The 14,301-nt window shown below is 35.4% G+C and overlaps 1 protein-coding gene across 5 annotated transcripts; it reads left to right on the forward strand.

The window, feature by feature from the left end:
• Nucleotides 1-876: 876 nt before the first annotated feature.
• Nucleotides 877-12,100, forward strand: LOC118049504 (uncharacterized). Of its 5 annotated transcripts, none has more exons than XM_035059504.2 (15): nt 877-3,722; nt 3,805-3,933; nt 4,024-4,215; nt 4,317-4,369; nt 4,510-4,804; nt 4,992-5,058; nt 5,148-5,291; nt 6,793-6,906; nt 8,363-8,457; nt 8,578-8,793; nt 8,944-9,222; nt 9,350-9,497; nt 9,590-9,723; nt 11,184-11,270; nt 11,343-12,100. In XM_035059504.2, exons 1-15 carry the CDS (start codon nt 1,128-1,130, stop codon nt 11,427-11,429), a joined length of 4,635 nt encoding a protein of 1,544 aa, XP_034915395.1. In that variant the 5' UTR covers nt 877-1,127; the 3' UTR covers nt 11,430-12,100. The 5 variants fall into 5 exon arrangements, with proteins under 5 accessions (XP_034915395.1, XP_034915397.1, XP_034915396.1 ...); XM_035059506.2 differs by having other exon boundaries at nt 5,148-5,198; XM_035059505.2 differs by having other exon boundaries at nt 4,998-5,058.
• The last annotated feature ends 2,201 nt before the right edge of the window (nt 12,101-14,301 follow it).

The raw sequence follows: 14,301 nt of genomic DNA on the forward strand, positions 1-14,301 counted from the left end.
AACACACTTAATTATCAATTTCTTCATCAAATATTAAACGTCACCTCACCCTCTCTTCCCAGTGTAAGGGCCTATTTATCATTTACCCACTCTTTTTTATTCACTAGGGGTGTTCATGGGTAGAGTTTTTATCAATAATTATATTTAATCCAACTTATGATATTTTATAAATTTATAAACCTGATTTATAAATTTTTTTTGAAATCAAGTGGGTTGAATGTACCAGGTTGAGTTAAATTTTTTATAAACATTACAGAAATCTTGAGTATATAAATTCATTTATTAATCAATGATTCTAAAAAAATATACACTTTCAAAAGCATATAATTATCTGTCTTTAATCACAATTGATATTACAATGTGTTTCACTATATTTCAAACATATAGTTAGCACTAAACATAAAAAGAAAATATATATTGAAACATGAGATAAAAAAAATGATCCGTATATATTTAAAAAAAAAAATAAGCGAGAGAAGGATAAAAAAATATTTATAAGTATCATGATTATTCAGGTTAAATAATTTTAAGAAATCTTAACTCCATCTAATTTATAATATCAATTTATTTAATTTTTGATTTATTATTATTTGTAATATTTATATTAATTAATTTTGATGATTTAAGGAAGCGTTTGGAAACACGGTGCAAACCGTGTTCCCATTAAATTAAAATTTTTTTTGTTTAAATTTAATATGTGTTTTATATTTTTAGATCGTTTTAATAAATATTAAAAATAATTTTTAAAAAATAAAAAAAATAATATATATTTAAATACAAAAAATTATTAATATATATTTAAACACAAAAAATTATTTAAAAAATAATCACTACTTACGCTATAAATCAGGGAGATAGTACAAATATCATAAATGACTCGTTTTATTTTTTAGCACCACTATTACTCACCTACTCTCTCCCAAGATTTCATCGCCGATCCCTCACCCACCTGTCATCGTCATCGTCACCGGCACACCTAGGGAAATCCCCTCTTTACCCCTACTCACATTTCCAAGTAAGCCTGTCTCTTTACTCTACTGATCATAACAGTAATAACAATCATAGAAGTCACGCATTTTGCATATTCCATGCATCCTTTCTATTTTGTGACGAGCCATTAAAATTCCATGGGGAATAGAAAACGGCCTCTAACTTCTCGCACCAAACACCCTCCGCCACCGTCTGCGGCGGCGCCTACTGTGGCTTCCGATGAAACCAACCTCTATTCTTCTCCTAATTCGGTTTCTACAGAATCGGACGGTTCTTCAACAATCAAGCACGAATGTGACCGCGCCTTAAATGCTCTCCGTCGTGGAAACCACACAAAAGCCCTACGTATCATGAAGGATTCAGGCGCTAAACACGGCGGCGACGCCTTAATCCACCGTGTCCATAGTACGGTGTGTGTTAAAGTTGCTTCAATTATCGACGACCCTAACAGTAAGCAGCGGTACTTAAAGAACGCAATCGAAGCTGCTCGTAGAGCGGCGGAATTGTCTCCGAATTCGATCGAGTTCGCTCATTTCTATGCGAATTTACTGTATGAGGCAGCGAATGATGGGAAAGAGTATGAAGAGGTAATGAAAGAGTGTGACCGTGCTTTGAAAATTGAGAATCCGATTGATCCTGCGAAGGAGAGTTTGCAGGAGGAGAGTCAGCAGAAGATAGCTACTGCGGAAGGGAGGATTGCACATGTGCAAGGTGAGTTGAAAAATTTGCAGCAGAAGTCGAATATTGCTTCGATTTCTACTTGGATGAAGAATTTGGGGACTGGTGAGGAGATTAGGTTAATACCTATACGAAGAGCTACTGAAGATCCAATGGAAGTTAGGTTGGTGCAAACAAGGCGGCCAAATGAGATTAAGAAGGCTACTAAGACACAGGAAGAGAGGAGGAAAGAAATTGAAGTTAGGGTTGCTGCTGCGAGGTTGGTGCAGAAGTCTGAGATAGGTTTGGGACAGCGTGAGGGAGAGAGGAGTGATAAAGGAGTGGAGGTAACGCCTTGGAGTGATAGGAGAGGAGAGAGGAGGAAGAATGGGAGTAATGCAAGGAAGAATGGGACTAACACTGAGAGAAAGGATTGGGTTCGGTCCTATTGGAATTCGATGGGCTTGGAAATGAAGAGGGAATTGTTGAAAATTAAGGTCAGTGATTTTAAGAGTTATTTTGTGTCATCAAAGAATGGTTTGGCGAGTGATGTTTTGAAGGAGGCGTTGGCTTGCAGCGAGGAGAATAAGAGCTGGAGGTCTTGGGTGTGTTGTCGATGCAATGAAAAGTTTGCGGACTCAGATAGTCATTTGCATCATGTTGTGCAAGAGCACATGGGGAGTCTTATGCCGAAGATGCAGGAAGTTTTGCCACAGAGTCCTGACAATGAGTGGATTGAAATGATTAACAGTTGCTCCTGGAAACCATTAGACATTTCCTCTGCGGTTAAGATGCTTTGGAATCGAGGGAAATGTCAGAATGGAGAACTTGTTGAGGATATTTGCTCAGAGAACCATAATGATGACGGTGATGGTTGTTTCAAAGACGCATGGGATTCTTCTCCAGAGAAGGAAAATTTGAGGGATGGTTGTATTAGTTGTCCTGTAAGCAGCAGCAACTCCGGTAAAGTTTACAGTATTGAAGGTAAAGAATTTGATGGGAACCAACTGTCTAGTGCATGCACTATTGAGAGCTGGCCTTTTTCAGAGGATTCTGAGCGAGCAAAGCTCCTTGAAAAAATTCATGATGTATTTCAGGCACTTATTAGACATAAATATCTTGCTGCAAGCCATCTTAACAAGGTGATACAATTTACAGTGGATGAGCTACAGAGTCTTGCTACTGGTTCTCAACTTCTGAACCATGGTGTGGGCCAGACACCTATGTGCATTTGCTTTCTGGGAGCATTCCAGCTCAAAAAGATCCTCAAATTCTTACAGGAACTATCTCATTCTTGTGGTTTAGGCATGTCTCCTGAGAAAAGTAGCGTTGTAGATGACATGAATACTGGTGCTAAAGGTCCTGAAATAAAAGAGAATATTGTTCTTAATGATGATGCATCTTGTCTCTACTTGGATAAATGTTTATTGCCATTGGAATATGCTCCAAGAACATGTCCTGATGATGATGCCACCACAGCAACTTCAACTATTGTTGGCAATGGAGATGGGGTTCTACCTGCTGTTGATACTTTACTATCATGGATATTTTCAGGCCTTTCTAGCGGAGAGCAATTACAATCATGGATCCGTACAAAAGAAGAGAGAATGAATCAAGGGATGGAAATTCTCCAGACGCTTGAAAAGGAGTTTTACCATCTGCAGAGCCTTTATGAGAGGAAATGTGAACATTTAAGTTATGAGCAAGCATTGCAGGCTGTGGAGGATCTCTGTCTTGAAGAAGGTAAGAAGAGGGAAACTGACACGCTCTTTGAACTTAGAAGCTATGATTCTGTTCTTAGGCAGCGGAGAGAGAAGCTTGTTGAGAATGAGCATGATGCTCTGTTTATTAGCAGTAGATTTGAGTTAGATGCTATATCAAATGTGTTAAAAGAAGCAGATACTCTGAATGTCAATCAATATGGGTACGAGGATACTTATGGTGGTATAACTTCTCAGTTTTGTGACTTGAAATCTGGTGAAGATGGTAATTGGAGAACCAAGGACCAAATGCATCAAGTGGAAACTTTCATAGAAATTGCTATCCAACGACAGAAAGAACAGTTGTCAATAGAGGTCAGTATCTTAGTTCCACTTATTTAGTAAAAAAATATTGATAATGGTCCTTGCAACTTTACTCACTTTTATAGTGGTTCAGCTCAGCAAAATTGATGCCCAAATCATGCGGAGTGTTACTGGAATGCAACAGTTGGAACTCAAGCTCGAGTCAGTTTCTGCCCTTGATTATCGATCAATCTTGCCACCTCTAGTGAAGTCATACATGAGGGTCTGTATTGAGCAGTGATAAATAGGGTGTTTCACATCTCTTTGAGCTGTATCTTTGCTTATTATTTTTGCGCTAATCTCTCTTTTGCAGGCACACTTGGAGGATCTAGCTGAGAAGGATGCCACAGAGAAGTCTAATGCTGCAAGAGAAGCATTTTTGGCGGAGCTGGCCCTTGATTCCAAGAACGGTACCCAAGGAAGAAGTGATATTTCAAGAAATACGTTGGAGAAGGGGAAGGATAAGAGAAAGAATAAAGAGTATAAGAAAACCAAGGAATTGAAGGTTTCAAATTTCTCCTTATGGTTGTGTTTCATGCACTGCAGGCTTCTTCATAGTTGACAGACACAGTCCATTATGCAAGTCTAATGTGTTCTACTTTGTAGGTTGCTGCTGCTAGCGAGCAGCGCTTGCTTCAAGATGTGACTAATGAGAGGGGGTATGCTTTCTTATGTTTCGCTTTGCACCTCTAATTTGTGTTTCCACAATATGCGCTGCTGTTCTAATTTGCACCTTTTTTTATAGTACTGATAATGCATGCTGCATTTTTTATAATGTTTGATTCATTCCTCTCTGCAGTTCCATTCCAGTTGCAACTGATGGTGACTATCCAGATTCTCAGTGTCATCTTTCCAGAAATGGTGATGACTTGAGACAACAGGAGGAAGAATTTAGATGGAAAATTGAGATTGAAGAGGAGGAAAGAATGCTTGAAGAATCTTTAAAGTATCAAAGGCGAATAGAGAATGAGGCCAAAAAGAAACATCTTGCTGAGCAACAGTACAAAAAATCTCATATAACTCTTCCAGAGAAGTTGTCTGGGGGAATATGCAATATTTGCTTTGATCCTGCTGCTGATTCCTGTGAGCCATTGGTAAGCATTATTTTGAAATTTTCCCTTTCAAAGTATTTTACAGAGATTGAAAATCAATATTAGTTCCATATCCTTTGGAAATGTGATTCTTGAATAGATAAACAGAGGTTATTCTAAGAGTTAGAATGTTGTGTTTAGGAAATTTCCATTAAATGTCAAATGGAACCTTATGACATTTCACTTTCAGGAACAGTTGACGCAGAAGAGTGGGTTCCCCAACAATTTAGAAGACATGGCTATGACAACTGCCAGTGGTGGGTTAGCATTATACAATAGAGTTTCTGTATGAGGCTGGGGCTTGTGGTAATGTTCTTAAATGATTTTCATCGTCTTTATTTTGCAGAGCCATCTACTGGAGGAAATGCAGAGGGTGGTCCTTCTGATCGACGGTCAGGTAGGAAAAGTAGGAGGCAGAAAAGCTCTGCTAAATATGATGGAAAAAATCAACCCATGTCATGCGAAATGGAAAATATTGAAGTTGCAAGCAGTATGTGTTTATTCCCTATGATTAATTTTTGTTTTGATTCTTAATTAGGCTGTATCATGCATAGAAGCGTGCATTGCAATGGACTTCAATCTTCTAAAGTGCTGTAATCATGGTTGTGGATTTAAGATTACCTAATGTGGGTAACACATCATTTTTTTATCATCTAATTATGGTGATATCTTTTATTTCCCACTGCCCTTTCGACAACCTCACCTCACCCTGTTAACCAGCAGCTTTAATCTGTCTATTTCTCACTTAGATTTATTGTTTACTCCATCTTTTATTTAAATGACAATGCATATAATACTTCCTGGACAGTAATTGAAATTAAATATTTTTAATCCAAGGACATATTACCCTTGGGATTATCCTGGTGATTCCGTGTCTAATTTTTTATTATGCAACACTTAATGATAATTGTAGTTGTTGTTAAAGTAAAGATGTGTTATAACAAAATTGGCTCTGATGTTCATAGCTTAGTTTTTGCATATAAGGATGTTCCTGTCCCTGTATTTACTGTTCTATACTAGCCTTTTTTCATCTTCTGTATGGATGAGTAAAATATTTTGTGACAAGAGAACCATACTAGATAGCACAGTGAACTCATTTACAAGAGAGTTGTTTGTTGAAGAACAAAGGCAAGTGAGTGAATCTACAAAATTTATAAATGAATAGACAATCTTCCAAATATTGCTCTACATAGAAAAAAGTTAGTATAGAGTTTTAATCTACCTATCAAAAGGCTGAGAGAGGAAATACCTCTCCCTCAGAAGCCCTCTTGTTACGTTTCCTTACTTGAGCCAAAGAATCTTTGAAGTAATTGAAGAAGTTCCCCCCCTATATATTCTACCAAGCCCACACCTCTCCTTAGTTTTGCCATCCAAATGATCCCCGACACTGAAAAGACATGCTAGCAAAATAGTCTGAGTGTGGTGCAAAAGGGAGTAGTGATCTCATTCAGCAGCATTTTCACAAAGGATGGCATTGTGGGTATAGAAGATGTTTAATCTTTATTTTTAATATCGTATTAGTAAAAAAATTAGGTGGTGTTGATGGTATATTGCTCTCTTCCTGCATATCTCTGTGAAAAAACTGTTCATGACTCATGATGTCATTACCAAACTAGTTTAAATTCCAACATAAAATTATGGTTTGTTGAATTGAGCTTTTTGAGAGGCTTCTAGTTTTGTAACTTTATGCAATGTTTTCATATGGATGTTAAGTGTAGCATATAAGTTTTGCAGTATCATTTGTATTACTTGTTTACCATTGCCTTCTGCTCAATGCTCATGTGCATTGTCTGGGATTTACATTTTAATTATATTCTCCAGGATACCTTAGTTGTACGATGGTTGCTTTGGCTTCTCATTCTGGTTTGTTGTGTGCTGTTGTATTATGGTCTTCTTTGCATGCCTGTCAGCCATTAAACCTTAAGCTATTTTTTGGTTGATTCTCTACATGTTGAACCTAACATTACATGGGTTTCCATATGTGAAATCAGTTACTCCAAATTTGGGAGACAGTGCGACTAAGACTCTGAGACAGTTACAAGTAGAGGAGGATGATGAGGAAAGGTTTCAAGCTGACCTTGAAAGAGCCGTACACCAAAGCCTTGGTAAATTTCTCTTGATCCTTTGCTTGCTTTCATTGTACTTCACTACATTTTATGATTTCACATTTTTAACTGTGGCAACTACATGGGCCCTAAGGGAACAAAATCAGTTTTCTTCATTCGATGCCTTTTGGCCCATGAACCTGACTTCTCTATCAAAATTGTACTTTTCTATCTTCTTTAAGGTCTTTGAGCATTAATGAATTATCTATGCTTCTTTAAGGTTTTTGAGCATTATTGATGTTTTTTTATGATAGACAGTTCCTTACGACATTTTCTGTCAAAATCTTCTGATATCTGGTATAAAAGGTCGTTATGCTATATTTTTTCTTTGCAGTTCTGTAAAATGTAATCTTTATTCATTTTCTTATTTAATGGCAAGTTCAGCCATCTGTGCATAAAAAGATTAATTTGACTTGTGTTTCCTGTTTTGATCAACTAAATTGAAAATTTGTTTCCCATTTGGGCAGTTTATCCTCTGGGTTTATTGTCATCGAAGGTATTGTTGCGTATAGTTCTGCACCTAACCATCTATTTCAGGGTCGATTTTTTTTGACAATAGAAACAACAAGAAGCCTCAACAATGAAACCTAGAATGTCATGGAGGATGCCTATGCTGAAGGATGGGTTCCATCATCAGAACCTAGATTCTCTTCATTTGTGTTAGTTCTATATAGGCAGGAGGAATTGTGTCTCCAATAATTCATGTACATTTGACATTTATGCACGCACCACTGTGAAAAAGAGGCCAATAAAGCTTCCTCTGTGTATTTGGTTAATTCACTTAGTCAAATATTCAAGATTCTATATTGTTCACTTAACTAACTACCTGTTGAAAAGAGAACAGTTTCACATTTAATTTGCCTGCAACTGCCTGCCTGGTTGGGTTTCTGAGCATGCTACAAGTCTCGCTAGGAAGCTGGGATGTGGGTTACTTGATTAATTAAATAATTGCTTTGCTTGGGTACTGGACTTGACTCTGCATTTATTATCATTATTATTTGTTGGCACTATACCTGTCAGGCTTAGAAAATCACGTGTTGCATCATTTGAGGTGGTCACAATGAGCATTGAGGTCAAACGAATATCTTTGCATATGACATAAAAGTATTTTGCACTGTTGTCTTACTCGATATCAAGCAATCCCCCATCTTACTGACTGAGAATCAAATGGGCTCTGACCTTGTCTTGAGATTGGTTGGCTGAGTTTGGTTGAATCATGCCAGGCAGCATCTGCCTTAGGCTATTGAATGCATTTACCAACATGGTCAAGACTTAGTTTTCCTTTCCCTAGTTGCTGAAGTAAAGGTCCATTTATTTGTAACTCTATATCCATCTATTTGCATTGATTTTCAAGACACATTTCAAGCACATCAGAAGATGCCCTTGATGTCATGTTTGAAAGCACAACAAACAATATATTCTGAACTCTATAATTCTCGTACTGTACCATATGAAGTTGCAACTGAAAATGTGGATGGAACTGATGTATTTGGCACTGGCTTGAAGAATGATATTGGTGAATACAATTGCTTCCTGAATGTTATCATACAGGTATTTTCTATACAACGACATCTTTGCTGTTTCACTATTCTATTTATATATTCTATTTATGCTTTTCGTTTCACTATTCATTGCTCACCTGTTTCTTCTTGCTTCTTGTATAAACTTCAGTCGTTGTGGCATTTAAGGCGATTTCGAGATGAGTTCTTGAGTAGATCAAAATCAGAGCATGTTCATGTGGGAGATCCATGTGTTGTCTGTGCATTGTATGATATTCTTACTGCTATCAGCATGGCATCCACAGATACTCGAAGGGAAGCAGTTGCTCCTACATCCCTCAGGATAGCTTTGAGCAATTTGTATCCTAATAGTAATTTTTTCCAGGAGGTGATTTTTTAAGATTTGTTTTTGTCCGCCTTGGTTTTCATATATTTCAGTGAACTGTGATTTTTCATCATTCACTCTTCACAGTATTTCACAGTATATGAATTGATGTATGAGGATGTCTTTTCTGAGTTGGTCACAATCGAATTGCAGGGTCAGATGAATGATGCATCTGAAGTATTGGCTGTAATATTTGACTGCCTTCATCGAGCATTTACCACTGGTTTACATGGCTCTGATTCTGAATCAGTGGAATGTAGTGGCATGGAATCTTGGGAATGTACAAAAAAGAATGCTTGTATAGTGCACTCTCTTTTTGGAATGGACATTTCAGAACAAATGAATTGCCATAGTTGTGGTGTGGAGTCCAGACATTTGAAGTACAATGCTTTCTTTCATAATATAAATGCCACTGCCCTCCGAACAATGAAGGTAATTGTTGCTGGTAAAAATATTTTACACAATCACTTATTTCTCCATATTCAGAATTTTTTTTTCTAGGTGGAAAGTCCATTATCCATTACCTTGTCCATTGATTTTTTTTCCTTTTTCCTTGCAGGTCATGTGTGCTGAAAGCTGTTTTGAAGAACTTTTAAATCTTGTTGAAATGAATCACCAGTTAACTTGTGACCCTGAGGCTGGTGGTTGTGGGAAGCCCAATTACATCCATCACATTATGTCAACTCCACCTCATGTTTTTACAACAGGTGAATGTTTTCCTGAATAGTTAAGAGATTTTTGCTTAGACAGAATGACAAGCTTGTGGAAAAGCAAAATTAAGCAATTTTTTGGCATGCAGTTCTGGGCTGGCGAAAAACCTGTGAAAGCATTGATGATATAAAAGCAACATTGGCTGCTCTAAGTACTGAGATAGATATCAGTGTTGTTTATCGTGGTCTGGATCTGAAGAAGATACGTAGCTTGGTTTCAGTGGTATGTAAAGTCATTCAAACCATTTATTATGTCATCTTGATGAAGATATTGATATTAAAAACTTTACAATGCTGTTAAATTGAGAAAGATTGGTTCGGCTGTTCTGTTAGTTATGTTGGAAGGAAAGATGAGTTTTCTATATGAGGGTGAAAAGATATAAAAGTCAGTACATCAAGTGGAAAAATGTGGAAACCTTAGGGTGTAGTTGAAAATCTCCCAATTTGTAGAAAGAATTCTAGAGAACATGTTTACCAATTGAAAATGACAATTGTTTTCCTGAAAACAAGTATTTTTTTTTTTTTCCAGTTTTTTATTAAAATGAAAACTACCAAAAGTCATTTTCTGAATTCTCTTATTTAAAAACAAGGGCCCAGTTTTCATCTAATTTTTTATTTCTCCTTTCTTTGTTGTCTTAAATGCAAACCAAATGATGCCCTGTTTTCTATTTTAGAAAACAAAAAAGAAAACCCATGGTTAGTATTTGTCTAGCAATAGGAAATTATCTTCCATCCCTATTTCCAATGAAAAATAGGAAACTGTGTTTATTTTTTTTTAAATGGTTAAGAATTTTTTCACTAAAAAAAGAAGAAAAATGTCAAGATCATAACTATTATTAGAAAATTCAAAGCATAATTTATAATAGTATCTTAATCTTTTGTATTTGTGATGATCTAACTATAGAAGTATTACTTTTATTTCATTCAAATTAGAAATTATCATAAAAAAGTTGTACTTATTAACTAAAGAAAAAGAATACTATTTTATATTACACTTATAATAGAAAAATAAATTTATGATATTAATCAAATATGTAAAAGAAAATAATTTTAATGTTTTATGTTGCTAAAAGTGAATGTATATAAATGAAGGATATTATATTATTGTTCATTTTTTTTTTTTTTGAAATTTTTTTTAAACTTTGTGAAGAAAAACCATGAGAAACATTAAAAATATGTTTTTAAAACTCAATGTAAATTTTGAAAAATTAATTTTTTTAGATGAGAAATATTGCATTTGAACAAAAATCTCCAGTTTTCTAGAAAATTGGTTTGTTTTTGAAGTGCACCATATGCTTTCATATTTTTTCCATAGAGAAATAGTTTTAAACATGAAAATTAGGAAGCTGTTTTACGAAAGTAACGACAGACAGATGTGCCTCATCAACTAAGAAATGAAACAAAATGAATGGCACATCCATGTAGGCTGTGCATTCTTATTGCAGTTGAACAATGAATCAAATTTAACGTTCTTTTATTGGGAACAAGGGAGAAAATTCTTAAAGAACTTGAAGTTTTTGAATCAGGGGGAATACAAGAAGAGCAGTAAAATTTATTTAGTTGTTCTTTTTACTGGAACATTCTTGCTATGTTTGTTCATGTTATGGATGTCTGATTGGGTCATTGGTTGTTGGGATGCCAATTTGTACTTTATTCCGTTCATCATGATCCTTTTAACTTCAGGTGTGCTACTATGGGCAACATTATCATTGCTTCGCCTATAGTCACGATCACAGTCAGTGGATTATGTATGATGACAAGACTGTCAAGGTACTTCTTCATTCATGTCTGGCCATTGTCTTGTCTGCTATCTTGTCTTACAATTATTCTTTGTATTAATAGGTAATTGGTAGCTGGACTGATGTTCTTATCATGTGTGAAAAAGGACACTTGCAACCACAAGTCCTGTTCTTCGAAGCTGGCAACTAGTGTTTAAAGAAGAATCTGAGGAATTATTTCTTGAACCACAGAGCAACAAGTTTACCATGGCTTGACATTTTTGTTGTTTATAGCGATGTTTTGCAACATCGACCCGATACATCAGCAGTGGTATTGAAAGTATTAAATTTTGACACATAAGAGAATGGCGACGTATAATCCAGAGTTTTATGATACAATCCGGCGGTTCTGTAGGAGAAGCTTCATTTGCAGAGGGAAGAACCATGTATCAAGAATTTTTTCGCAACTTAACGAATCAAATAACAGAGGAGCTTGAAGGGTGCTTTTTGGCACCCTTGGATCTGAGAATTTTTGTCAGAGTAATTGGGGTTTGTGTCCATGGAATTCTCTCTATCTCTCTCTGGTCTTACCTGGTATAGAAAAAACAGTAATTGCTTGGAGCGAATGCATTGAAGGAGCGTATAGTGGCAAATACTGTCCAGTTGTAGGCAGAAACATATGCTGTGAAGGTTGAAAGGGGGGGAATTTTGTTAATTAGGTTCAAACTTTAAGAAAATATAACCCCCCCTATGAAGAGTTTTTGTATAGATCACATCAGGGTCTTCATCTGCAGCTTACGGTTACTGTTTATCACTACTCGCTTGCTATATGATCCGATGGGGAAAAAAAGGTGCCTTTCCTACTCTCACTTACCGAATTCATATGATTCTGCAGTATTTCTCTCGATTCTCTCTCTCTCTCTCTATGGAAATTCTACTGCACTGGGAATTTAGCAACTTACTAGTCTGGTCGCTGTTATTTTCTTTCTGTCTTGATTGTCTTTTGGGGTTATTTTTAAAATCAGGTACCGCTAAATGTTACTCAGTGAAAATCACACTGGGGAATTAGATAAAATATTGTAAGTTTATTACATTGACAAGGCTTGGATGTGAGGGCGGAAAAATGCAAAAAAATGCTTGGACCATTTTAAACCTAGAAAGCATATTGGGTTTTTTTTTATACAAACTAAGAACTGGACTGTTATTCTTGAAAGTAATATAAAGGGTGTTTGTTTTTGAGGTAAATGGTGTGTTCAGGAGAAACCAAAAAAGTGTTACTTCGTTAAATTTTCAACCACACTTTTAAAATGTGGGAATTAGTTATGTTCATGGTTTAATTGTAAATTCATAAGAAGCAACTCATATATTTTCGAAGCTGATTTGGAAGCACAGTTGTCTCTCCATCAGTAACTTTTAAGAAAAAAAAAAAAAAGAAATGTTGTAGAAAGTGACCAAAATAACTTTAGGTTATCTTTTCATTTAACCTCCCTTCCTCTTTCTTTTCTTCTTGTGTAATTAGCTATGGTCCTCCAAACATTTTAGCCTTGGTTTCCTTATGTCTCAAAAAACAAATTTGTACACAAAAATAAAATAAAAATTAATCCACGAAAACAAGACCATAATAGCCGAGGTTATCTTTCTATTTAACCCTTTTCTCTTTCTTTTCTTCTTGTGTAAATAGCTATGGTCCTTCAAACCTTTTAGCTTTGGTTTTCACATGTCTCAAAAAAACAAATCTATACACATAGAAAAGAAAAATCAATCCATAAAAACAAGGCCACAATAACTGGGAATCTATCCACCAAATCTGCATGCCTTTAATCTCTAACTTAATGTTAACAACCTTTGGACCCCACTCCTGTGGCCGACTCTTATGCATAAAAATATATCCATCTTACCCTCTGAGGAACTTTGACCTCAGCCCTACACATGTGGCCGACTATAATACATACAACCTATATGTACTTGTTTTTTGCAATTCAAATTTATTTAGCTAATACCCACTCATATGGTTAATTTCTCATTTAACAACTCAAAAGCATTTTATGAATAACAACTTATCAATCAAAGCCTCACTCATGTGACCAGCTTAATGCACACAACATTTATCTAAACTAATCTCCGCATCAAGATTTCATGAATCTTTATCATTCCACAATATCTATGTGCGAATCAATAATCATAATATTGAATAACAACTTATATAAATGTTTTCAATTAAAAGAGTTAAGGTGACAAGCACCTATATGTTTCTTTCACTGGTCCTATATCACACCAAGCCATACATCACATTCACTCCTTAAAATATTAAAAATGTGTTTCTCAATATTCTTTAAACAATTTAGGTACTTGTTACTCATGAAAACATGTATAAAGAAAATAATAATCATTCATATTCCTTAAACAACTCAAAAGATTCAAAGAAAAATCAAGAAAAAATCAAAACACAAAATCAAGCTATCATAGTAGCCAAAATGGTTTGACCGTTTCTTGAATCGGTCTTACCATTTCTCAAAACAACTAGGCCGATTTGGCTTTTGAAAAATTTCCTTCTTCTCTTTCTCTCTAGTCGAACTTTCATCTCTAAAATCTTGAGTTTTTCTTTTTCTTTCAAGATCAACTCATACTCATGCAAGTTTCATATTTAAAACTCTAAATGATGGATTCTTTAAGGACACACATTCAGTTACTACAAACCCTCTTCCCCCCTTATAAAATTCACGGAGATCGAAATCCCCATCTACATCACCAAAGGTTTTTCTTTTCAATCTTTCACCAAATTATACTTAATTCAATTCCCTGTTCATAAAACTTTATCAGGAATCATAATTTTTCTCTAAATTTTCAAAACCCTAGAATTTAGAAATTCAAGAAACTCGATCTTTCATCAAGATTTCACGCAAATAACATATAACTCATCAAAGATGTTCCCTTATCATTAAACATGCATAAATTTCAATAAAAGAATATACGGATAAAATCCTTGTCTTAACCGAACCTATATCTTTAGGGTGTGTGGTTTTTTTTTTTTCCTTTCAACAAATCAATCCTTCACAATCAAACCTTATACTTATGTAATGTAG

This window comes from Populus alba, chromosome 12 (genome assembly GCF_005239225.2).
Source record: "Populus alba chromosome 12, ASM523922v2, whole genome shotgun sequence".
In the NCBI taxonomy this organism is placed as follows: Eukaryota; Viridiplantae; Streptophyta; class Magnoliopsida; order Malpighiales; family Salicaceae; genus Populus; species Populus alba.

Bases quoted from the DNA above. Each gene is read 5' to 3' on its own strand.
- LOC118049504 (XM_035059504.2), top strand. From the start codon at position 1,128: ATGGGGAATAGAAAACGGCCTCTAACTTCTCGCACCAAACACCCTCCG. The intron at 3,934-4,023 runs GTCTGTATTGAG...TCTCTTTTGCAG, and splicing joins TAGTGAAGTCATACATGAGG to GCACACTTGGAGGATCTAGC. The intron at 4,805-4,991 runs GTAAGCATTATT...TTTCACTTTCAG, and splicing joins CTGATTCCTGTGAGCCATTG to GAACAGTTGACGCAGAAGAG.